This window comes from Cryptomeria japonica, chromosome 4 (assembly GCF_030272615.1).
Source record: "Cryptomeria japonica chromosome 4, Sugi_1.0, whole genome shotgun sequence".
Classification (NCBI taxonomy): domain Eukaryota; kingdom Viridiplantae; phylum Streptophyta; class Pinopsida; order Cupressales; family Cupressaceae; genus Cryptomeria; species Cryptomeria japonica.
This window is the reverse complement of record NC_081408.1, coordinates 575,287,787-575,312,089: the sequence shown is the minus strand read 5'-3', so window position 1 is coordinate 575,312,089 and position 24,303 is coordinate 575,287,787. Positions and strand designations below refer to the sequence as shown.

The 24,303-nt window shown below is 33.5% G+C and overlaps 1 protein-coding gene and 1 pseudogene across 1 annotated transcript; both read left to right on the top strand.

Moving 5' to 3' along the window:
- Positions 1 to 3,269: 3,269 nt before the first annotated feature.
- LOC131071060 (3-hydroxy-3-methylglutaryl-coenzyme A reductase 1-like) lies at positions 3,270 to 5,586 on the top strand. The gene is made up of 3 exons (XM_058006755.2): positions 3,270 to 4,330; positions 4,457 to 4,638; positions 4,758 to 5,586. The coding sequence occupies exons 1-3, from the start codon at positions 3,375 to 3,377 to the stop codon at positions 5,342 to 5,344; spliced, it is 1,725 nt and encodes a 574-aa protein (XP_057862738.1). The 5' UTR covers positions 3,270 to 3,374; the 3' UTR covers positions 5,345 to 5,586.
- A 9,270-nt stretch (positions 5,587 to 14,856) lies between these two features.
- LOC131071048 (3-hydroxy-3-methylglutaryl-coenzyme A reductase-like) lies at positions 14,857 to 16,840 on the top strand (annotated as a pseudogene).
- Positions 16,841 to 24,303: the final 7,463 nt, after the last annotated feature.

Genomic DNA, 24,303 nt, shown 5'->3' with positions numbered 1-24,303 from the left:
ATCTTTTGTGAAGGTATATCAAAAGAATAAAGGTAAAAGAAAAATTGGTAGTGTACCTATTATAAAAGTCATAGACAACCTTTCTCCACCGACACAGGACACCCCACCAATAACTTCAGAGATATCGGTACATGCAGGCAGTCAATCGGATAAGGAGGCTGAAGAAATAACACATGATGATACTAATCCGGATTCTAAAATTCTCTTTATTATGAATGTAAACACACATGATGTTAATATTGTCATGGATAAAGAGACTGCAGAGGTTAAGACAGTTGATGCTACAAACATTGAGATCTCTAAGTCACCGGTTAAAACTACTAACTCTCAGAATATTGAAATATCGGCAGAAGCTAAGAAGTATGACACTGAGAAACCAGCAGATGCACAGGTACATACACAAACTGAGAAACCAGCAGAAGCAGAGGTAACAAGACAGAGTGAGAAACCGGCAGCAACTATAAATAAAGAGGAAATAAATGATGGTAACAAGGAAGAAATTGTTAAGGTTATTGGTCAAGTATCTGTGGAAAAGAAAGTTGGGAAACACTATTTTCCTTCTTCTTAAGAAAGGGGATTAAAAAATTCCTTGATTACAAAGTGCTTTTATGTAAAAAATGATGATCCTTATTATAGGATTGCCCATGGGATTTAATAGAATTCCTTTGCCTGACTTGGAATGATTTTCACAAATGAAATATCCTTTGCATATTCGTTGTGTGTCCATCTTATTATGGAAACCATTGCAACTGCCTCATTGTTGGACATCCCAAATCATTGCAAAAAAAAATCTCACGTGCATTTTATAATCGCCATCTAGATTTCTTATGATCTTAATCGAGATTATTATGACACTAATCCTACTATTTTCCATATATTTTTTCTTTTTTTTCCTTTCCTTGACTTAAGTAGAGATGTATCTATTTTTGGATGCTTTTCTAGATCAATGGCACACCTTTTCCGTTGAATGGGTTTAAAAATATCTGGAAGTATCACCTTGGTGACAATTGGCTTGTTCAATATACATATAGCTCCCAACACACCTCATCCCCACCTTGGACATGTGGTGAGATGGCGAGATTTCTTGGAAGTCTTTTTCCTCGATCACTCGTGTGTTCTACAAGGCCTCCACATGGAATGTCCAATCACAAAGTTAAGAAACTCTTACGGAGGGCGCAAGGACCCTATGGAGTAGCTTGATAACATCTAACACAAACAACAAGGTCTTCCATAGGGAAGCAATGAGAAGTCGACACGAGGTGTAGTCGGAAGAGATCCCTTTGGAGTTGCCAATCATGTGTGCACATGCATGTGTGGGTGAATTCATACGTGTAACGTAGCATCCATGACTTTCTACATAATTTTCTGAATGGGCAGAAAATGTATTCAACATGTTGAAAGCACGTGACATGACCAGGGCATGGAAACAAATCTTCTTCAGTGCACGTTTTCTTGACCAGAAAGTGGTTTAATATGGCAGCTGAACATTCCACAAGCTGTGTGGAGTACAAAAGTTTAAACAGTCACTACTCAGTCTTTCTTAGGTATTTATTAATGTTAGGGGAGTCGTACCAAAATATCTCGTTTTCATATTTAGAAGACTTTGAACACAATATTTGACGTGATTGAGCTTTGACAAATTAATTGTACATATTATTTATTTGTTTATATCTACACGTAATTTGAAGTTTCATTTAAATAGATTTATTGAATATATAGATATATATAAGTTGTTCTTTTGGGTAATTCATTGACTCAAGCAAAATTACATCTTTGTTTAATATAGGAATTGGGTTTCATATATATGTTTAATATTATATTTTATAGGTCTATTTTCTTGACTCACAACCCTCCAATGTAATATTATAAATTCTTTATTATTTTGTATTGGTTTTTTAATTTGCTCCCAAGATAGTAATATTGAGTTGCTGCTACAAAACATGTGAAATATACTATGAAACATTTGATTAAGTTGCACTTCTTAGTAGGTGGAGGGATTTATATAACTTAAAGTTCTCTCTCAGAGTCTTTAATCTATTAGACATCACCCAAGTACCTAGAATCATCATCTTGTAGTCTTTGCTTGAGCATTGAGTTACTTCACATATATTATTTTGAATATAGATGGTTCTGGCCAGCTCCACCATAGCTCTTAGCTCAAAATATCTACAAAGTGCTCCACAAACAGTTCAACCAAATACTTATCATATGTGTGCCTAAGCTTCATTAAATGATTTTCTATGACCACCTTAGTCACACTATCTACATGATCAGATCTAATGCAAAAAACTTGATGTGGTTAAACCAAGCGATCATCATCCTTGCACTCATAGATATAGTCAGATCAAAAGATCCTCATAGATGCAATTTATTCTATACATCATTCAATCTCTACATAATCCAATGATCACTCATTAATAATCTCTTATTCACCAAGACACTGACTAATATTAATTGCCTCTAAATAATATTTTTTAATCAAAAAATCATGTACATCCTCCAATTCATAAATAATGAGTTACAATATCCTTTAAATTTCTAGTTGTTCACTCTTCTACATTTTATTTTGTTAATAATGTTTTTATAAAGTTTGTTTCAATACTTAGTATTTAAATATTATTTCAATATTCATCATTTAAATATTCTTTTATTCACATAACATAGATCTTGCATAAGAAATTCCATTTTTAATTCATTGTTAATTCTCAAAAAAATCTTTAAAAATACCCAAAATAAATTCTGAAAATCATCTCTAATCAAAAAATAATTTATGACTTTTTAAAAATAATAATACTCCATAAATACCACACGTAATCAATTTTTAAATACCAAATGCCCACAAATTTTCACCTCACCGAGCTAGCCCAAACAATTACTCCCCTGCACCTAATTCATATGTGAAATGTCGTTCTTACACCATAGACCATTTTGGCGAATAAAGGGTAACATTGAGGTCATGGGGTTAACAAAGAAGGCTTCGACGTTTCTTTTTCAGAAAAATAAGCTGGCTGTTCCATCACATTGTTAGGGAGGGATTAGACCGCATGTTTGATCAATCGAAAATAAAAATGAAAAAGTATTTTTGTTTTAAATAAACTAATAAATCAATCAGGTGCAATCTGATCCTGCCTAGACAATTCGCACATTTGTAATCAAGAGGTTTTAAACGTGGGGTTTTCTTTTACGATTGTTATGAAGTTTCATGGTCAAAATAATACTTCAACAAGAGGAACATTTGTGTTATAAATAATCGGTTTCCTTGCCTATGCACAGACAAACTCAGCATATATTTCAGGCCTTGACAGCATTAGGGATCCTCGAAAGCACAAGCAACACCCATTAGTGCGGAGCCTTTCCTGTGAGTGCTCATTGCAATGGATTTTGCTGGTCTCAGAAAATCTAAAATGGGCGTCAAGAATGGAGGAGAAACTGATTGTTGCGGTGATTTCAAGATGATGAAGAAAAGGGATTTCAATGGGAATTCAAAGCTGTTGGCATCTGATGCGCTGCTTCTCCCCTTGGGACTCGCCAACAAGTTCTTCTTTCTCGTTTTCTTCGCATCATCATATTTCCTGATGAAGAGATGGAGAGAGAAGATGGGTACCTCAACGCCTCTCCATGTTGTCAACTTTGGGGAGCTTGTAGCCATTGTAGCCCACTTGGCTTCCTTCATATATCTGCTGGGATTCTTTGGAATTGATTATGTCCAAAACTTTATCAGTGGCAATGATGATTTTGCTGAAAAGGTGGATCTCAACATCCCTCCAACAACCTGTGGGATAGCAGACAAAGAAGAAATTGTTGCTAAGAAACCTGAGGTCCAGCTCAAGGGAATTAACCTTGGTGAGAATGAGGATGGAGATATTGCAGCTGCTGTATGTAATGGCACTGTAGCCTCGTATTCTCTTGAATCCTCTCTTGGGGACTGCAAGAGAGCTACCTCTATGAGGAGAAGGGCCTTAGAGATCATGACTGGGAGATCCCTTGATGGGCTGCCCCTGGAGGGATTTGATTATCAGTCCATTCTTGGGCAGTGCTGTGAGATGCCAGTGGGTTATGTACAAATCCCTGTGGGTGTAGCAGGGCCCTTACAAGTCAATGAGTTAGAGTACATGGTGCCCATGGCAACCACAGAAGGGTGTCTGGTGGCCAGTACCAACAGAGGTTGCAAGGCCATTCTTATGAGTGGTGGGGCTACAAGCATTCTTCTCAGAGATGGCATGACTAGGGCCCCTGTTGTGAGGTTTCAGAGTGCCAAGAGGGCTGCGGAGCTCAAGTTCTATATTGAGGATCCTGCAAACTCTGATAACCTCTCTGATATCTTCAACAGGTTGGTGTTTCTCTTCCAGATTCTGATTGATTAGAATATTTTATGGGTATTGGCTCAATGGGTACTGAAATAAAGCCATATTTTCAAGATAACTGATACGTCTTTTGGGTGCACTTTTTTCAACAGGACAAGCAGATTTGCCAGGCTACAAGGTATAAAATGTGCAATTGCAGGCAAGAATTTGTACATGAGATTCTCATGTTTCACTGGAGATGCCATGGGCATGAATATGGTCTCCAAGGGTGTTCAGAATGTCTTGGATTATCTTCAAAATACGTTCCCTGACATGGATGTTATCAGCGTTTCTGGTAATTCAACTCCTCCGATTTATTTTTTTTGGGGGGGGTTTCACTTCTACACCATGTAATTGCATTGGATTGTACTTTAAATGGGAGGGCTAATTTTTCAAATGGGTTTCTGTTTTTAGGCAATTTCTGTGCTGACAAGAAGCCCACATCAGTGAACTGGATTGAAGGGCGTGGGAAATCCGTAGTGTGTGAGGCCATCATAACAGAGACGGTTGTGAACAAGGTGTTGAAGACGACAGTTCCAGCATTGTTGGAGCTGAACATGCTCAAGAACTTGACTGGATCTGCAATGGCAGGTGCCATGGGAGGATTCAATGCCCATGCTGCCAACATTGTGTCAGCTGTGTTCATTGCAACAGGTCAAGATCCTGCCCAAAATGTGGAGAGCTCCCACTGTCTTACTATGATGGAGGGGGTGAATGGGGGCAAGGACCTGCACATTTCGGTGACCATGCCATGCATAGAAGTGGGGACAGTAGGGGGAGGAACTCAATTGGCATCACAGGCGGCATGTTTGAACATGCTTGGAGTGAAAGGAGCAAATAGGACATCCCCTGGTGAGAATGCGCAGAACTTGGCAAGAATAGTGGCAGGTGCAGTAATGGCAGGAGAGTTGTCTCTCATGTCTGCGCTTGCTGCCGGTCAGCTGGTGAAAAGCCATATGAAGTATAACCGATCAACCAAAGACGTGAAAGCAGCAGCTTAAACAGAATAGATCAAATTCAGCTCCCCAGGAATTGTATAGGCATACACATCATTCTGTGGAAATCATAGTCGGTGGGAAGAATACACATCATTCTGTGGAAAGTGAGAACTTAGAACATGTATCCCTCTTGGAGTTCCATATCCTAGCCCTAACACATTAGGGATGCGTTTAAGATATGCTGCCAAGGCAAAATCTCATGTATAAAAGTACTCAAGAATTTATCATTCATATTATTTTAATAACTACTCTCATGAAATATAATTTTGGCCCTGCGTGTGAATAGTTTAAGTTATTTACAATCATAGTAAATCAATGAATTATTGGCATTTATACTGCTTTTAATTACAATTTGTAAAAAAAAAATACAAAATTACCTAATAATTAATTGTATTAATATAAACAACTAAGATATATAAATAATCAAATTTATTATAAAGAAAATTTTATATTAATTTGAATTTTTATTTATAATTTAGTTTATTTTTAAGGAAATAATTAAATAATTATATATTAATATGATGTTTCAAATCTAAGATCATGATCAAATGTATGCATAGGGTTGTGAGCATGAGCATGAGTGCTTTCTTGCTTGCTTTTTTTTTTAATTAAGTTTAGTTTTCTTAAATATTTTGGTTTTGTTTTTTGGTGTTAGTTTTCCTATGGTTTGAGGGCCTAGAGGCTTATTTATTATAGGATATAAAAGGGGTTCAATGGATCCTTCGCACTTTTCTTTCAAGTATGTGTTGGAATCAATGAACACTGAGAAGGGGGTGAATTAGTGTTTTGCAATTAACAACTTTCTTAACCTGATTCTTAAACCACTGGATGCAAATGAATAAAAGCAAAGTGCAAAAACTGAATGCAAACAAGCACAAAACCATAACACTGAAATTTTAGGAGATGATGTGCATTATTAGTAAAAGAATTATTTGATTTTTAATTTTTTTATAGTGATGTTGTCTTTCTTCAAGTATTGGGTGCATCACATATGGAAGCCAAAAAGGATTATGAAAGAACTTATATTAATTGTAAATAATTTCTTATTCAACTAGTATTTTCAAGAATGGTCGATGTGAACTTAACTTTTAAGGAACATAATTACTTTTATAATTAATTTGAATTGTTCATTAAGCCTTAGCCTACATGGTTTAATCTATTTGAAGAGCTCCCATCTAAGATTCTATCTCGCGTTCACCTTCTACATCTTTTTATTGAATTCTAAAAACTAAATATTTTGTATTCTATTGTGAGAAAACCCTTGGGCCCTTCTCATCAGACACTAGATTAAAAGGTAACTTTAATTAAGATCTTATATGTGTGGAAATTTATCTTAATAATCATTTACTTGATTCGATAGAGACTGTATTATGAATAATGAAATCGATTCAACAACTAGATTTTAAGTCTTTACCTTTTACATATTATATTTTTCATGCTTATAAGAATATTTTAAGAAAATTTCTAAATAAAACATTAGATACTATTCATTCATCATCGTAGGAATTTATGGTTAAAACTTTGATGCAAAAGGGATATCCCTAGCTTATTTTGAAGGGCTCGACTCCGATGGGTTTTATTTTAGTGAAGTCTTGTAATAAAAGAATTGAAAAAGTTGTAGAATACAACCTCACAGAACCCAATGAATCCTTGTATGCAAATAACCTGTCATAACAATGGAAGATTCACACAACACAAAGATTGCTTTGAAAACCTAGAGAAAAAGAATGCAATAATGATAATCAGATAATGAATTACAAAAGGGATCAATCCTTATAAAAGGAGATCAAACCTAAAAAGGAAAACCCTAAAAGATAATATTCCTAAGTTTAGCTTCCTAAATTTAGCTTAAGTGAAATAAGGAAAAGATGACTTAATTATTAAATCAATATGATTTAATTAAAGACATGAATCTGCATGAGTGCCCCTAACGACACTACTTGAACAATAATCAGATGGCAAACAAAGGCAAAACATTTGGAATCCAAAGATACAGATGGCACAAGTACCAATAGTCTGAAAAACTGATCAAATGAAAAATGGAAGGTCGCCTTCATAAATAGGAAAGCAAGAGTGTACATATGGTAAGTATTCCATCTAACTGAAATTCACATGGGTAACCAGCCGCTGCATCTGCCAAGTACATAGGAACAAATACTAAATACATAGCTCACTCCAATACGAAAGGAAGGAAGCATTAGCACCAACAGTAGAAACCCCCCCATAATGCTGACAAGGGAGAGGTATGATAGGTACATTGAATTTGAAAGCCATAATGTAGTGCATGAAGAACCAAGAACATCTGACCGTGCAAATATGAAAGCACGAGAAAATACAAAGGGTGTGCAAACGAAGGCACACATGCATGAGAAAGGTATGAAGGAAAAAAAAAGACAAACATCAAACCCCCATGACACTTTATATCATAGTGCGAGTACAATAAGGCACAAAACTGATGTGCAAGATCCCATAATACATGTGCAATATAGAGAGACTTTATCTCAGTGTGATTACAAAATCATAAGTGCTTATAATGAAAGCTCAGAATGTCGAGAAAAGACATAAGACTCTAAAACTTGAAGAACAGCCAAAAAAGGAGTCATCCCACACAAACTATAAGTTTCCACAAGCTCATATGTCTGAGTAATTAACTAGTGTCAAAACACAAAAAATAGAGAAACTAGCGAAAAGATATGAGCTCAGGACTAAAAAATAGCACCTTTGACTTCAAATGGCTGTAAAATACACCACTAGCAAAACCAGGTGGTGAAACCCATAAATCTAGAAAGTAGACGAAACCATATTTTCGACGATATCTTGTTTTCAAAAAAATGATATTGTATGCTCAAGTTATGGCCAAAACAAAAAAAGCCCCTCTTTTAGGGCACAAAGAGGGTCTTAGGGGCCATGCAAAGGATTTCGTACCACTGACGTTAATAGAATAGTCTAGGAATATTCCTATGTCTTATAAAAAATCCCTCTTGCCAGAAAAAATAATCAGCCCTTGGAAAAACTAGGAGGCTACTAGAAAATCAAACTGATGCCGAAAAAATCCTCAATCAAAAAAATCTGCCAAAAAAATAAAACCTTTTGCTAAATTAAAAAAAGTTTTCACCGGCAAAAAAAACCGCCGATCGTCGGAAACTGGTGGGTGGTGGCTAGAAAAGGGATCGCCGAAAAGGATGCGACGGTGTGTAGTGGTGGTTGTCTGACGGACCAAGAGGGCCGAAGAACGGGCGGTGGTGATATGCGTGTGCCGCTGGGAGAAAGCATGCGAGGGTCATGGAAAGGACCAACTATGGGTGGGGGCCTGACAAAGTTGTCGATATTATTGTAGGCCTAACGGTTACATACTGCAGTAGGGGGTACAAACACACACCCCCTCTCACCCCTCCCCCCTTACACATTTTTTTTTTTTTTAACTTTTTTTTCTCAAATGCTAAAAACAATTGTTTGTAAATAAACAATATTTTTTAATTAATTTTTTTTAGTTAATTTATTTGAAAAAATAAAATAAACCAAAATATATTTTTGTAAAATACCTATTTTTTTCGTTTTTCAGAATGCGTGCAAGTGGCTGTACAGCCAAGGAGGGAGAACAAGTGTCAGATGCCTCTGTCACCAAACATAGTCGAATTATATATCAAAATTCATGGAATCGACCTCCTGAAGCCAACCATGATGTTTGTTTTTGCCCAAATTGCTCCAAGAAATAGGTGCCCCCTGGATCACAGATCTGGCCCAGTGAATAAAAATTTGACAAAAAAAAGGTCAACCTTGACTATTTGACACGTGTCGAATTCAATGGTGAGGTCCAAATCAACCCAAATTGTATAGAAGAACTGCAAAGTAAAAAAGCTCAACGGGAGGGGCCTGTCAAATTTTCAAAAATGATGATGTCAGCAACCTGCGAGGTTAAATTTGATGGTCGTATGGTCATTGCCAAAACTTTGCCTCCCTGCCTATGTGTCCTTCGTACAGTATAGATTGATGATGTGGACAAATCAGATAGTGCCACACGTCGTACAAAAAATGAGGTGTTGGATGACATGTACGGATGATGTGTCGTACGACAAGGTGATGTGGCAGACACGTGTCGAGATGACGTGGATAGTCTGCATGTCTCTATTGACTTGGAGTTCATGATTGGAGCCCACGTGTAGCCGATGTGGCACATGTATAACACTCCCTAAGAGTCCAGAGTTGGCCATGTGGCAGAGGAGGGTTGTTGTGTTGGCGCCTAGTGTGTAACAGGAGGTGGGGTCGGTGTACGAGACTGGTGGCAAGTAGGCACCAAAGGTCGGTGAGTGGATGGCCAGCGATAGGAGATGTCGGCGAGCTATTGCGGGGCCATGTGCGGTGGAAACCAGCATGGGCAGCGTAAACCAGGATCGTCAAGAGATGTGGGCTATCAGCATGGAGGACAAATGTCGGAGCACGGTAGTCGAGAGGAGGCAGCGGTAGCTGGCGAGAGAACCCAGATGTCAGAGGAAGTATGACGGTGGGGTACACTCCCTACAAATGGTACGAAGTCTGCAGAAAAGTAGATGAAAGGTATAGGGGTGGGGGTCATGGGTACCCTTCGTATAATATATATTTTTTATTTAAATAAATTTTCAATTAAACTTTTTGCAATAATAAAAAAACTTATGCGAATAATAATTGAAAATGAAATTAAACATTTGCCGAATAAAAAAATAATATTTTTTAATCAAACCATGTCGTACCATCCTAATTGGGCGAAATTTTTCCTCCAAAACTAATTTTCTCCAAAATAGACCAAATTTATAGTTACAATTTATGGAAATAGCCACTTGGACTCAACCGTGATGTCCAAATCACTATATGACGCCCCCAACCGTGATGTCCAAATCACTATATGGAGCCCACGTGTAGCCGATGTGGCACATGTATAACACTCCCTAAGAGTCCAGAGTTGGCCATGTGGCAGAGGAGGGTTGTTGTGTTGGCGCCTAGCGTGTAACAGGAGGTGGGGTCGGTGTTCGAGACTAGTGGCAAGTAGGCACCAAAGGTCGGTGAGTGGATGGCCAGCGATAGGAGATGTCGGCGAGCTATTGCGGGGCCATGTGCGGTGGAAACCAACACGGGCGGTGGAAACCAGCATGGGCAGCATAAACCAGGATCGTCAAGAGATGTGGGCTATCAGCATGGAGGACAAACGTCGGAGCACGGTAGTCGAGAGGAGGCAGCGGTAGCTGGCGAGAGAACCCAGATGTCAGAGGAAGTATGACGATGGGGTACACTCCCTACAAATGGTACGAAGTCTGCAGAAAAGTAGATGAAAGGTATAGGGGTGGGGGTCATGGGTACCCTTCGTATAATATATATTTTTTATTTAAATAAATTTTCAATTAAACTTTTTGCAATAATAAAAAAACTTATGCGAATAATAATTGAAAATGAAATTAAACATTTGCCGAATAAAAAAATAATATTTTTTAATCAAACCATGTCGTACCATCCTAATTGGGCGAAATTTTTCCTCCAAAACTAATTTTCTCCAAAATAGACCAAATTTATAGTTACAATTTATGGAAATAGCCACTTGGACTCAACCGTGATGTCCAAATCACTATATGACGCCCCCAAATAATAGCAGCACCCCAGATCCAAAAATGTAAGCCTTCAACAATGCCTCTCAAAGACAAATCAATGACGCTCTAATGGCTCTGATACCATGTGAGATTTTGCCAAGATCAAGAGGTCGATGAAAAGTACAAAATAGAGAGACAAAATATAGGATAAGAATAAACTGTAATATCATCAATAGATAAATGATCAACTGTTGTTATATACAATGAATATGAGCCTGCTTATATAAGCAAGGCTATATGGATATGTGAGCACACAAACATGACATGTGGCTCAATAGGAAAAAAGGGTAGGTAGGGATAAGTAGGGGTAGGTAGGAGAAACAATATAATATTCCACATGAGGTGGATCACCCACCGAATGTGGAATGTAACAACAAGACCACAAAAGGTGGAAATTCTCCTACACACACTATCCCAATGTGGCACAAACACCCAAGTGTCTCATACCCAAACTACTATGAAATGCATTATCCCAAGTAAACTTAAGTAAGGTGTAATAATATCCAACATGAATAAAAAAATACACCAACAATAAGAATCTTGAGGATTTTTTTTGTAAGAACAAAGACATTTGTCAATTTGTAATACTCTTTAGTGTAATTGGGTTAAGAGGCAATCTAAGCCTAACCCAAGAAGAAGAGTACGTGAGTGTCTCTAGGTGCAAGAGGAGACTGTGAGAGATGTTGTAATGCGGGTTTAAAGCTTGGATGATGTAATAAGGTGATTAATGCTTGGCATCATCAATAAATCGGTCCTACATTGAGAAGCGGACCTATAGACATAGCTCATGTTGAGCGAACTCCATTATCAAGCTTGTGATCTCTCTTTTTCTCTTCTATCTTATAATTCTCTCTTATTGTTTTCAGGTTTAATTCCTTATTTATGTTATTAAGTTGTTTAAATAATTAAGTAAACTCAGCTTTTGTAATTTCAAAGATTAAAAAACATAACCACGCAATTATGTTTGCAATCGAGATAAATCTATAATTTGAATTAAGCACAATTTAATTTGTAAACCTTAATTACAAATCATAAGGTAATTGAAGATTGCAGCTATTTGATAAATTGGTGAAACAAGAATGAAATACATTGAAGAAAATAAAGATAGAAAGAAAATTTGATGTGTTTCCTATAGGTCACCATTGTTGACAAAACATTGCAAGGATTTCTTGTTGCAATCACCAAGAAAGCAACAAGCTCACTAAAATAATAAGTTGAAGTCTTAGAATTTTTTTTTGTTGTTTTAAGAATAGAATTTATTCTTGTCAGTAGTAAATAAAAATTGTATCAACCTATTCTCTTGTCAGAAGATGTAAAAGAGCACAATCACCTCAAGGAAAAATTGCCTTAAGGTTAGGATTGTTGTTTTGAATAAGGAAGAAATCATAACCAAAGGAAAGAGGCATAAGAAATGGAGAGGATGAATCACAAGCTAGTTAAGGATTGGTTATCATAGTCAAAAGATATCAAGGAAGAAGAGGCACGTGAAGTAGGTAAATAATGAAATTGTAATCCAATTAACAAGGAAAGTCTAAATAGTTTGCTTCAATGGGAAAAATTGGTAAGAAGCTGAAGAAAGAAAATGAAATTAAATTAGTGAGATTAATCTTTTGTAAAATGATTCAATGAAAATAAAAAAATCTAAATTACAGATCATAGCAATCATCAAAGAAAGACAAGACAAAAAATGTAACCTTTTAGATGAGAATTATGAGCTTGGGAAAGAAAGAGTTGAACGAAGTTAAAGAGAAATATGAAGAGATTGAGGAAAAGTTAAAATTGTTTGATTAAATTAAGAAAAGAAATGAGGATTTAGAACACAAATCAAAGTTGCTTGATGATTTAGAACAGAAACTAAAGAGATTAGAAGAGGAGAACAATTTATATAAGAAGGGAATGCCAAAATTGAATAAAGAGAATGAATATCCAAGGTCAAAACCATTGGTATGTGATGCTTCAAGTGATACAAATGATTTGAGTAGTTCTAGTGATCAATCAGTTGGTTGAATGAATTAGATGAAGCTATTTCTGACAACTAATATAATCATAAAAATGATAATATATTTTAAAGTGCAAATGTCACTACTCTCTTTGAAAAGAATATTGGTTTCAAAATTTTGAAAAGAATTGTTTTTAAAGGTAAAGGATTGGGAAAGAATGGCCAAGGAATCAAAGAGCCCATCGAGCTGGTAATAAAGCCAAAAAAGAAGGCCTTGGATTTTCAGTGAAAAGATAAAGGTTCTTAATCTAAAAGAAAATATCATACAAAGGACAATTATTGGAATCTACATCTATTTACTATATGTAGATTGAAGAATCATTGTAAAAAGACATGTTTGAACAAAGACAAAAAGAATGAATCTATGACAAATTGCATGAAAATGGATTGTGGATGAAGTTATGGATTGACTTGGACAAAAGATTACAAGTATGATTAAAAATTTGTTCAAAGTATAAATGTTCATGTGGTAAGAAGGATAAATATTTTGGGTAAAATCATAACATTGTCTCGCAAGACGCGAGACATCTATAAATATTGACTTTGCAAGAAGTTTCAGATTGAAAATTTGATGGTTTGAATGACTGTCGCAACAGCTACAAAAAGCAAAGTGAATGGACCTGTTGATTCAATAGCATTAGCAATATGACAAATTCTTAATAGATCGCGTAATCTATACTCCCAATAAGAGAAGAGTGGGTCGAAAAGTGAGAAGAAGAAGAGCGTGCGGGTGCGATCCGAGTGTAAAGCAGAAGTGAATGTGCACAAAGAGAGTAATGAGATGTGTGTGCATTGCACTCGCAGATGTAAGTGAGTTGAGCTGCAGGCAAGGGGGTTTTTGTCTTCTTTCATAGACAATTAGCTATAATAAAGAAGATCCATCTAGATTTGCAACTTCATTAATCATCTCTTATTAACTGACACACTTACTAATATTAATCTTGAGTTAGTCTCACTTATATATTCAAGCATTCATTTGGTTAGTGATTATGAAGTTTTCTTTTTAATCAATGATGTGGTTGGCTAAAGGGTCCACCGCCAAATTTGCCTCTAAATAAGCTTGTTAAATCAAGAATTCATGTAAATTCTTCAATTCACAATTAATGTGTTACAATACTCTCCTTGAAATTTCTAGTCGCTCACTCTCCTATATTATATCCTATTAATAATGTTCATAGAGTCTCTTTTAATACTCATAATTTAAATGTCCTTTTAATATTCATTATTTTAAATAAATTCTTTGATAATATCCAAAATAAATTCTCCTAATCATCTCTAATTAAAAACAATTTATTACTATTTAAAAATAATAATACTACATAAATATCACACCTAATCCATTTTTAAATATCAAATGCCCACAAATTTTCAATAACTTGACGGAGCTAGCTCGAACAACTATTCACCTTCACCTCTTTCATGTGTGAAATGCCGTTCTTAGACCGTAGACCGTTTTGGCAAATAAAGGGCAACGTTGAGGTCATGGGGTTAACAAACAAGGATTCGACGTTTCATTTTTAGAAAAAAAAATAAGCTGGCTGTTCCATCACATTGGTAGGACGGGATTAGAACGCATGTTTGATCAATCGAAAATAAAAAATAAAAATATTTTAATTCTAAAATAAACTAATAAATCGATCAAGGTGCAATCTGATCCTCCCTAGACAATGCGCACATTTGTAATCAAGAAGTTTTAAACGTGGGGCTTTCTTTTACAATTGTTATGGAGTTTCACTGTCAAAATGATACTTGAACCAGAGGAACATTTGTGTTATAAATAATCGGTTTCCTTGCCTATGCACAGGCAAACTCAGTATTTGAGGCCTTGACAGCACTAGAGATCCTCGAAAGCACAAGTAATACCCATTAGTACGGAGCCTGCCTTGCGATTGCTCATTGCAATGGATGTTGCTGGTCTCAGAAAATCTAAAATGGCTGTCAAGAATGGAGAAACTGATTGTTGCCGTGATTTCAAGATGATGAAGAAAGGGGAATTCAATGGGAATTCAAAGGTGTTGGCATCTGATGCCCTGCTTCTCCCATTGCGACTCGCCAACAAGTTCTTCTTTCTGGTTTTCTTCGCATCATCATATTTCCTGATGAAGAGATGGAGATAGAAGATGGGTACCTCAACGCCTCTCCATATTGTCAACTTTGGGGAGCTTGTGGCCATTGTTGCCCACTTGTCTTCCTTCATATATCTGCTGGGATTCTTCGGAATTGATTATGTCCTAAACTTTGTCACTGGCAATGATGATTTTGTTGAGAAGGTGGATCTCAACATCCCTCTAACAACCTGTGGGATAGCAGACAAAGAAGAAATTGTTGTTAAGAAACCTGAGGTCCAGCTCAAAGGAATTAACCTTGGTGACAATGAGGATGGAGACATTGCAGCTGCTGTATGTAATGGCACTGTAGCCTCCTATTCTCTTGAATCCTCCCTTGGGGACTGCAAGAGAGCTGCCTCTGTGAGGAGGAGGGCCTTAGAGATAATGACTGGTAGATCCCTTGATGGGCTGCCCCTGGAGGGATTTGATTACCAGTCCATTCTTGGGCAGTGCTGTGAGATGCTTGCGGGTTACGTACAAATCCCTGTGGGTGTAGCAGGACCCTTACTAGTCAGTGGGTCAGAGTACATGGTGCCCATGGCAACCACAGAAGGGTGTCTGGTTGCCAGCACCAACAGAGGTTGCAAGGCCATTCTTATGAGTGGTGGGGCCACAAGCATTCTTCTCAGAGATGGCATGACTAGGGCTCCTGTTGTGAGGTTTCAGAGTGCCAATAGGGCTTCAGAGCTCAAGTTCTATATTGAGGATCCTGCAAACTCTGATAACCTCTCTGATATCTTCAACGGGTTGGTGTTTCTCTTCCAGATGCTCTTTTTCATTTGGCGCACGATTGATTACAATATTTTATGGGTATTGGCTCAATGGGTACTGAAATAAAGTCATGTTTTCAAGATAACTGATATGTCTTTTGGGTGCACTTTTTTCAACAGGACAAGTAGATTTGCTAGGCTACAAGGTATAAAATGTGCAATTGCAGGCAAGAATTTGTACATGAGTTTCTCATGTTTCACTGGAGATGCCATGGGCATGAATATGGTCTCCAAGGGTGTTCAGAATGTCTTGGATTATCTTCAAAATGCGTTCCCTGACATGGATGTTATCAGCGTTTCTGGTAATTCAACTCCTCCGATTTTTTATTTTTGGGGGGATTTTACTTCTACACCATGTAATTGCATTGGATTGTACTTTAAATGGGAGGGCTAATTTTTCAAATGGGTTTCTGTTTCTAGGCAATTTCTGTGCTGACAAGAAGCCCACAGCAGAGAACTGGATTGAAGGGCGTGGGAAATCCGTAGTGTGTGAGGCGATCATAACAGAGGCGATTGTGAACAAGGTGTTGAAGACGACAGTTCCAGCATTGTTGGAGCTGAACATGCTCAAGAACTTGACTGGGTCTGGAATGGCAGGTGCCATGAGAGGATTCAATGCCCATGCTGCCAACATTGTGTCAGCTGTGTTTATTGCAACAGGCCAAGATCCTGCCCAAAATGTGGAGAGCTCCCACTGTCTTACTATGATGGAGGGGGTGAATGGGGGCAAGGACCTGCACATTTCGGTGAGCATGCCATGCATAGAAGTGGGGACGGTGGGAGGAGGGACTCAGTTGACATCACAGGCGGCATGCTTGAACATGCTTGCAGTGAAAGGAGCAAATAGGACATCCCCTGGTGAGAATGCTCAGAGCTTGGCAAGAATAGTGGCAGCAGCAGTAATGGCAGGTGAGCTGTCTCTCATGTCTGCCCTTGCTGCCGGTCAGCTTGGGAAAAGCCATATGAAGTATAACCGATCAACCAAAGACGTGAAAGCAGCAGCTTAAACAGAATAGATCAAAATCAGCTCCCCAGGAAGTGTATAGGCATAGGCAAAGTGAGAACTTAGAACATGTATCCCTCTTGGAGTTCCATATCCTATCCCTCACACATTAGGGTTGCGTTTAAGATATGCTGGCAAGGCAAAATCTCATGTATAAAAGTACTCAAAGAATTTATCATTCATATTATTTTAATAACTACTCTCATGAAATATAATTTTGGCCCTGCGTGTGAATAGTTTAAGTTATTTACAATCATAGTAAATCAATTATTTATTGGCATTTATAGTGCTTTTAACTACATTTAGGTTAAAAATAATAATTAAAAAAAAAACTTTATCTAATAATTAATTGTATTAATATAAACAATTAAGATATATAAATAATCAAATTTATTTTGATGAAGTTTGTATATTAATTTGAATTTTTATTTAATTATAAGTTTATTTTTAATAAAATAATTAAATAATTATATATTAATATGAAGTTTCAATTGTAGGATGATGATTAAAGGTATGCACTGCAAGCATGAGCTGGTTTTTTGTTTTTTTTAATGAAGCTTGGTTTCTTTTAAATATTTTTGTTTTCGTTTTTGGTGTTAGTTTTCCTATGGTCTTAGGGTCTAGAGGCTTATTTATTATAGGATATAAAAGAGGTTCAATGGATCTTTTGCATTTTTCTTTCAAGGATGTTGTTCAAGTTGATTGGGCATTTCTACCATTTTTTTTCATTTTAATTTCATTCATAAAATTTGAATTCATATTTTTTGCAAATATTTATGCAATTAATGATGCAAACATCTATGTAGAGATGATGTAATAACTATGCAAGCCTAACACAAAAATTTACACAATTTAGTGGCACAACTTTTTTATGTAATGATATAATATTTGATGTAGTGGTAAGAAAGGGGTGATGAAGAATATGACGTAAGTAATATAACATGGTTTTTGGAGGATATCTAGAATGTTCATGTAGATACTCTTAATCAATAAAAATGTGTATTTTTTTTTCAAAATTTTGACATAAACAATACTACTAAGTGAGGGTTATTAATTTTTTTTTTCAATTTTGATGAAAAAAACTAAGTGGATGTTCTGACATAGTCAAAATAAACCACCATTGTACTTGATAATTATGTATCACTTCATCAAGGCTAAAATGGGCATACTTAAGTGTACTTGATAATTGATAGAATTGTAAATTGATTTTTACTCTCAAACATAAAAACATATAAATTCACTTGAAACTTTTGATTGTTAAAAACATAAATCTTATTCTATGTAGATGTTGTCTATTATTGAATTAGTTCACTTTTTATTTCCAATTTGACTATATCTTGAAATTATATGTCTCTTTTTCCATTTAAATTCATTTAAAACAAAATGAAATATTATTTGAAAGGTCTTATATTAAAACATTTATACCAAAGAAAATCATTCTAACATAAATAATCTAGATATACAACAATATTTTTGATAGATGACATCCCAAAAAAATATCTAGATTTATCATATGTAGATATAATATTAAAAATTGATTTGTAAATGTTATAACCATTAAGAAAGTAACTCATCAAAAAAATTAAATGAAATTAAAAAATTATCTCTATATATTTATTCATAAATTAAACATTGTAAAGAAAGATGTATAAAATATATAATAATATAAAAAATTATACAAAATAATATACAAAATATTTAATAATATAAAATTTATATAATAATTATGAAATATGAAAGAATTAATCCTTTGTATATCACTCTTCACCTTCCCATCATCAAATGGAAATCAAAATCATTAGAATATAACTATCACATTTGACACATAGGTAACTACCCATAAGTATCATAAGAGAAACATCTCCAATCTCATAATTTGACATAATGATATATTGTGAGAAAACTTTAATAGTTTGATTTCTTCTATCTAAATTATGATAAAAAATGCATAAGTTTTTAGTTTGTGCTTAGATTCTCACCACAGTCCATAAATGCTTCTCATCCCCTAGAAAAGTGTGCAAGTAGATGGTTATGATCAGACCTGGAATTTGACAGTCACCCCTACCTGTCATATGAATTATTTTATGACAATTTAGTCATTTCAATGCCTTTCATTTCATGTTTTAAGAAAACCATTAACAATCAAAAAATATTTATGAATAATATTATATAATTTGTTTTATATTTAAATAATTATATTTACTAAGTTTCTAAATTCATATATGAAAATAAAATCCATTCTAAAAATTTATTTTAAAATATTTTAAGTAATATTCTCTCATTTCAATTATGACAAGTTTCTAAATTGATATAAAAATAGAATTATTCTAAAAATTCATATTAAAATCTTATAAAATTAGAAATAATATCCTTCTATTTCAAAATATTCTAAATAAATTTCTAATTTTATAATAAACATTCTTAATTAATATAAATCAATATTATATAATATATATTATCTACTATAATTTTTTACTGTTTATTAATAATTTGAAGTGTCATATATACGGTTTTAGAAAAAAATAACATGTCAATGCATACGGCCTAATAATTTTTTAAAGTGTCATATATGGTCCAAAAGTGAAAACACGACCATCTAGCATGTCAAATTCCATTATGATCGACTAAGAATATTAATCTTTTTAATTTTATAGATGATTATTCAATGTTAAAAATTACAAAATATAAATCAAAATTACTACAAGACAATAAAAATAGAATTGAAGATGTCATTCAAATTATATTTAAATAATTTTATATTAAATTTTTATAATATCAAATTATGATCAGTACCGTTTCAATTTCAAGGAGGAAAAATGATTCTAATCAATTTTTTTTTTTTAAATTTGAAAATATTATAAGTGTCCATTCAAGTATATTGTATTTATCTAAATTCTGACATTATGCTTATATTTATTACGTCAAAGGAATCTCTTATATGAAAGAGATGACCATTTTTTTCCCATTGACGTGTACATTTTTCGAGAACGGATGCAAGATGATTCAATGCATCTTGTCCGTTAAAAAAAATTCATCATTTTTTATGCTTTCCGATGATTTTCCTTTACTATTTTGGGCTCCTAGTTTTACACGTCCACCGGGAAATGTTTTTCACGCAGTTGTATATAAAAGATATTAAAATATAATCCCAATTAAGAAATTTGTCCGTCAACTATACTCACTATTTTCGTCGTATTGTTTGACTCCTTGGCACCAATGACAACACGTCACTACATGCCTCAATTGCAGCGAGGCATATGTACCTATATAGAGTGCATTTTTGGGGGGTTAGTGTTAGGTTAATATCCTATAGTTTTCTAAGATATTTTAAATATTTAATTTTATGAATTTTTTAAATATTTTTATATGGTTGCTTAGAAATTAAGAGTATATTAAAAAAAATTAGTATTTAAAAAAAATTAATATACCTTTTATTTGGAGTAATATAATATAATATTTTTATTTTTTGAAATAATAATAAAATTAAATTTTAAAAAGTTAATAATAATATTATTTATATTATGATAAGTTTATTAATTTTATAATATATGAATTTACTTAAATTAATTTAATATTAATTATTATCAAGGATTGTACAAGAAATAACTCACCCTCTATAAATTAGTAGATTTTTATCTTACAATAAATATTAAGTATTTTTTATTAAAAGATGTAGTAACATAATGTATTTAATGATTGGATGAAAAAACTTGAAATTAAATATATATTTAAATATTTTTATTATTCTATTGTAAGTATGTTTTTTAATAATTTTTCAACCATAAATTTATAATATATATGAGAATGTGAAATACAAACTCATACAATTAAACATGTTTTATATTATATATGTTTATAAAATTTATTATTTTAAATCTAAAATGCAAAATAAATAATAATAATAATAAAGATAAGTGTTATAAAAAAAATATTATATAAAATATATATTATAAATATAAAAATTATTATTAATCATTGTTCTATTGATTAGATAAATTTAGAATTTATTTTATTGTTGAATTAAAATATGATACAAAAAATATATCATGAATAAATGTATTTTATTTTAACATATTTAATTATTTAAATTTATTTATTTTTAAAATTATTTTGTTTTACTTTATAATCATGATGATAAGAATGATTTTGTTTTATTTGCATTTTTTAATCAAGAACTATTGATATTTACTTCATAATTTTAGGTTTTTTAATTTATTAATTTTTTAAAGAAATATAATAATATAATAAATAGTTAGTTTAAACAATAAAAATAAGTAAAAAATATCTTTTAAATAATTTCAAAGCAAAACATTAATTAGGATTACTTTTAATGTTTAAATTTTATTATTATTATTATGAATATTTAAATAAGTGTTGCTTTCCAAGTCAATTTTTAGTCTATGTGAACACTACACAAAATATTTAATGTTTTATTTAATTTTTAGTTTTTCAGTAAAATGTGAACTTTAATCATTGTAATTGTTAGTGCTTAGATTGGTAACCCTCAAGATTCATAAAATCTCATGATGCCTACTTTTTGCACATGTCTTACTTTTTCATCAATTAAACCTGATCCAAGATACTTTCAATGTGTTTGTATGTTCCAAAGGTAATGTTCCCCCTTATACTTTGATTATTCACCCAAGAGTCAAAACTTTCGGGTACCTGTAAGTGGATGCATAGTTGTTTTGAAGACCTCTATTGCACAAACAACATCATTTTTTAAACAACCTACCAATTGAACTCAAGTACTACATAAATGTATGCAAAAAATAAACTAAAATTTTTCATAACTGAATTTCCACACATCTTCGGCGTACCTATTGCACACCAAGGTACAATTGCTAGTAATACTATACAATCACTACATTAGATATTTAACGCCGAAGACGTTTCCTTAATTGAAAGGAGCAACCTGCTTTATCAAATCAACGGTTATTAATTCAGGAGAAAGATTGCAAGACGATTGAAGCAATCACAATCGTCCGCCACTTTCTGTCACCGATTTCTCTTTTCATTGACGTGCCTATTTTGTTTGCCCGTTGCCGAGTTTGCCAACGGAAGATAACACACGTTTGCCGATATACTCGTCCTCTTACATTTAAGAAAGATTAAAAGAAAAAACCAATGAGCGAGTAGTTAGTTAGTCAAACATTGGTTTAAGCGGAGCATTATGCACACTTACCTAAAACAAGCAAAAACCAATTAAGACACTTTACAGTTTGGGCCCTTCCAAGTTTTTTAATATTTTGTTCTTTTTATTTTTAAAATTTTTAAAGATTTTAATAATTTCTTTACTATATTATATAAATTAATTCTTTTTAATTTTTAATTTTTTTTCAAGATTTTAATAATTTCTATATTATATTATATAAATAAAATAATAAATTATATGTTTAAATCTATTTAAATGTTTTTATTTTTATTTTTCTATTTTAATAATTATTATATAATATATAAAAATGATTGATTGTTTTATTTTATAAATAAATTTTAATAATATTATTATTTAACTTTTTAAAAAATATATAAATTAAAAATAATTAAATTTTTAATAAATATAAATATTTTTTGAATAACAATATTAATAATTATTAATAGATTATAAAATTTCCCAATGATCAAGAGGCACTTGGTTATCTTTAAAATGAAATTAATTATTATTTAAAAATTGCATTTTAATAAATTTATATTATATTTTATATTTTATATAATTTAAATTCGTTTTTACATAATATTACACACATATTTATAATTATAAATTATATTCTATAATAAAAATTATTGAATATAAATATAATATAACATATGATTAATGTATAATATTTAAAACTCTCTCTCTCTCTCTCTCTCTCTCTCTCTCTCTCTCTCTCTCTCTCTCTCTCTCTCTCTCTCTCTCCATCTCTTCATCTATCATTGTCTCCCTCTTTCTATCTTTGTTTCCACCTCTCCCTCTTCCTCTCTCCTTCAATTGTTCCCTCTCTCTACATTTATCTCTCTCAAACCTTCTATTTTTCTTTTGTTATATCTCTCTCATTTTCTCTCTCCCTCTCTACGTATCACTCCCTCTTTCTATATCTCTCTAATCCTCTCTTCTCTCTATTTCTATCACTCCATTTCCCTTCCTTTCTATCTCTTTATCTCTCTCTAGAACTCACATACACACACTCCTCGTTTCTCCCTCCCTATCTCTACCTTTCCCCTCTCTCTCTCTCTCTCTCTCTCTCTCTCTCTCTCTCTCTCTCTCTCTCTCTCTCTGTATATATATATATATATATATATAGAGAGAGAGAGAGAGAGCTATTTCTCATTCTCTTAACTCTCCCTCTCTTCATCTCTATTTGTCTATCTCTACTTCTCTATGGTTGTCTATCTCTCTTTGTTCCTCCATCTTTTTCTCTCTCCCCATCCCCTCTCTTTATATCTCATTATATCTCTCTATATCCCTCCTTCTCCTCCTTCCTCTATATATATCCCATCCTCTATCTCTCCCTCTACCTCTATCTAGTTCTCTATCTCTATATCTTCATCTCTATCACTTTCTTTGTCTCTCTCTCTCTCTCTCTCTCTCTCTCTCTCTCTCTCTCTCTAGAGATATCTCCCTATCTCTATCCATCGATCTCTCTCCATTTATATATGTATCTCTTTCATTTCTATCTATCGAAGTTTCCTCTCTATCTTTATCTCTCCATCTCCATCTCATTTCTCCTCTCTCCCATACTCTTCCCCTTTTGTCTCTCCCTCTCTCCCTACTGGTAATGAAGCCTAATTTTCTTCTTGGTTCAAAGGTTTTGTTTCAATCATTTTTTAATCCTTCTAAGTGGACAAAAAGTTCATTTCAAGCCTATCACTTCTCCATTGAAACCGTCATTGTATAGACAAAATTATTTACTCAATGACCTACAGTTAACCTCACAAATGTAAGCGAATAATAGAACACAAAAAATACTAATTGATCTTCTATAAATCTTTGGCGTACCCATTGCACACCAAGGTACAATTGCTAATTTAAATTCAATGAAATAAAACAAAACCAATTCCTCACCGTTTCTTAAGTGTTACTTTCCAAATATATGTAACCCATAATTTGTAGCAAGTACAATGAACGAAAACCAGGTAAGTCTTGAATAGTTTTATAAGATAACATAGACGATTATACAGCCAGCCGGCCATAAAATCTCAATAAATTACAGACTTTTATTTGCTGGTTAATGGGTATTCATGACTCACAACAGAATTTTCTGAATGGAGAGAAAAAGTATTCAACATCTTAGAAGCACGTGAGATGACTAGAGCTAGGTAAATGTTTCTGAATTTTTTCAATTCCTTTCTCCGTTGTATGGAAACAAATCTTTCTTCAATGCACGTTTTTCTGGACTAGAAACCCGTTTAGCTTGCAAGTTGTACAGTATACAAGAGTTTAAACACTAGTCAGTATTCAGTCAATTGTTTTGTATTTATTAACGT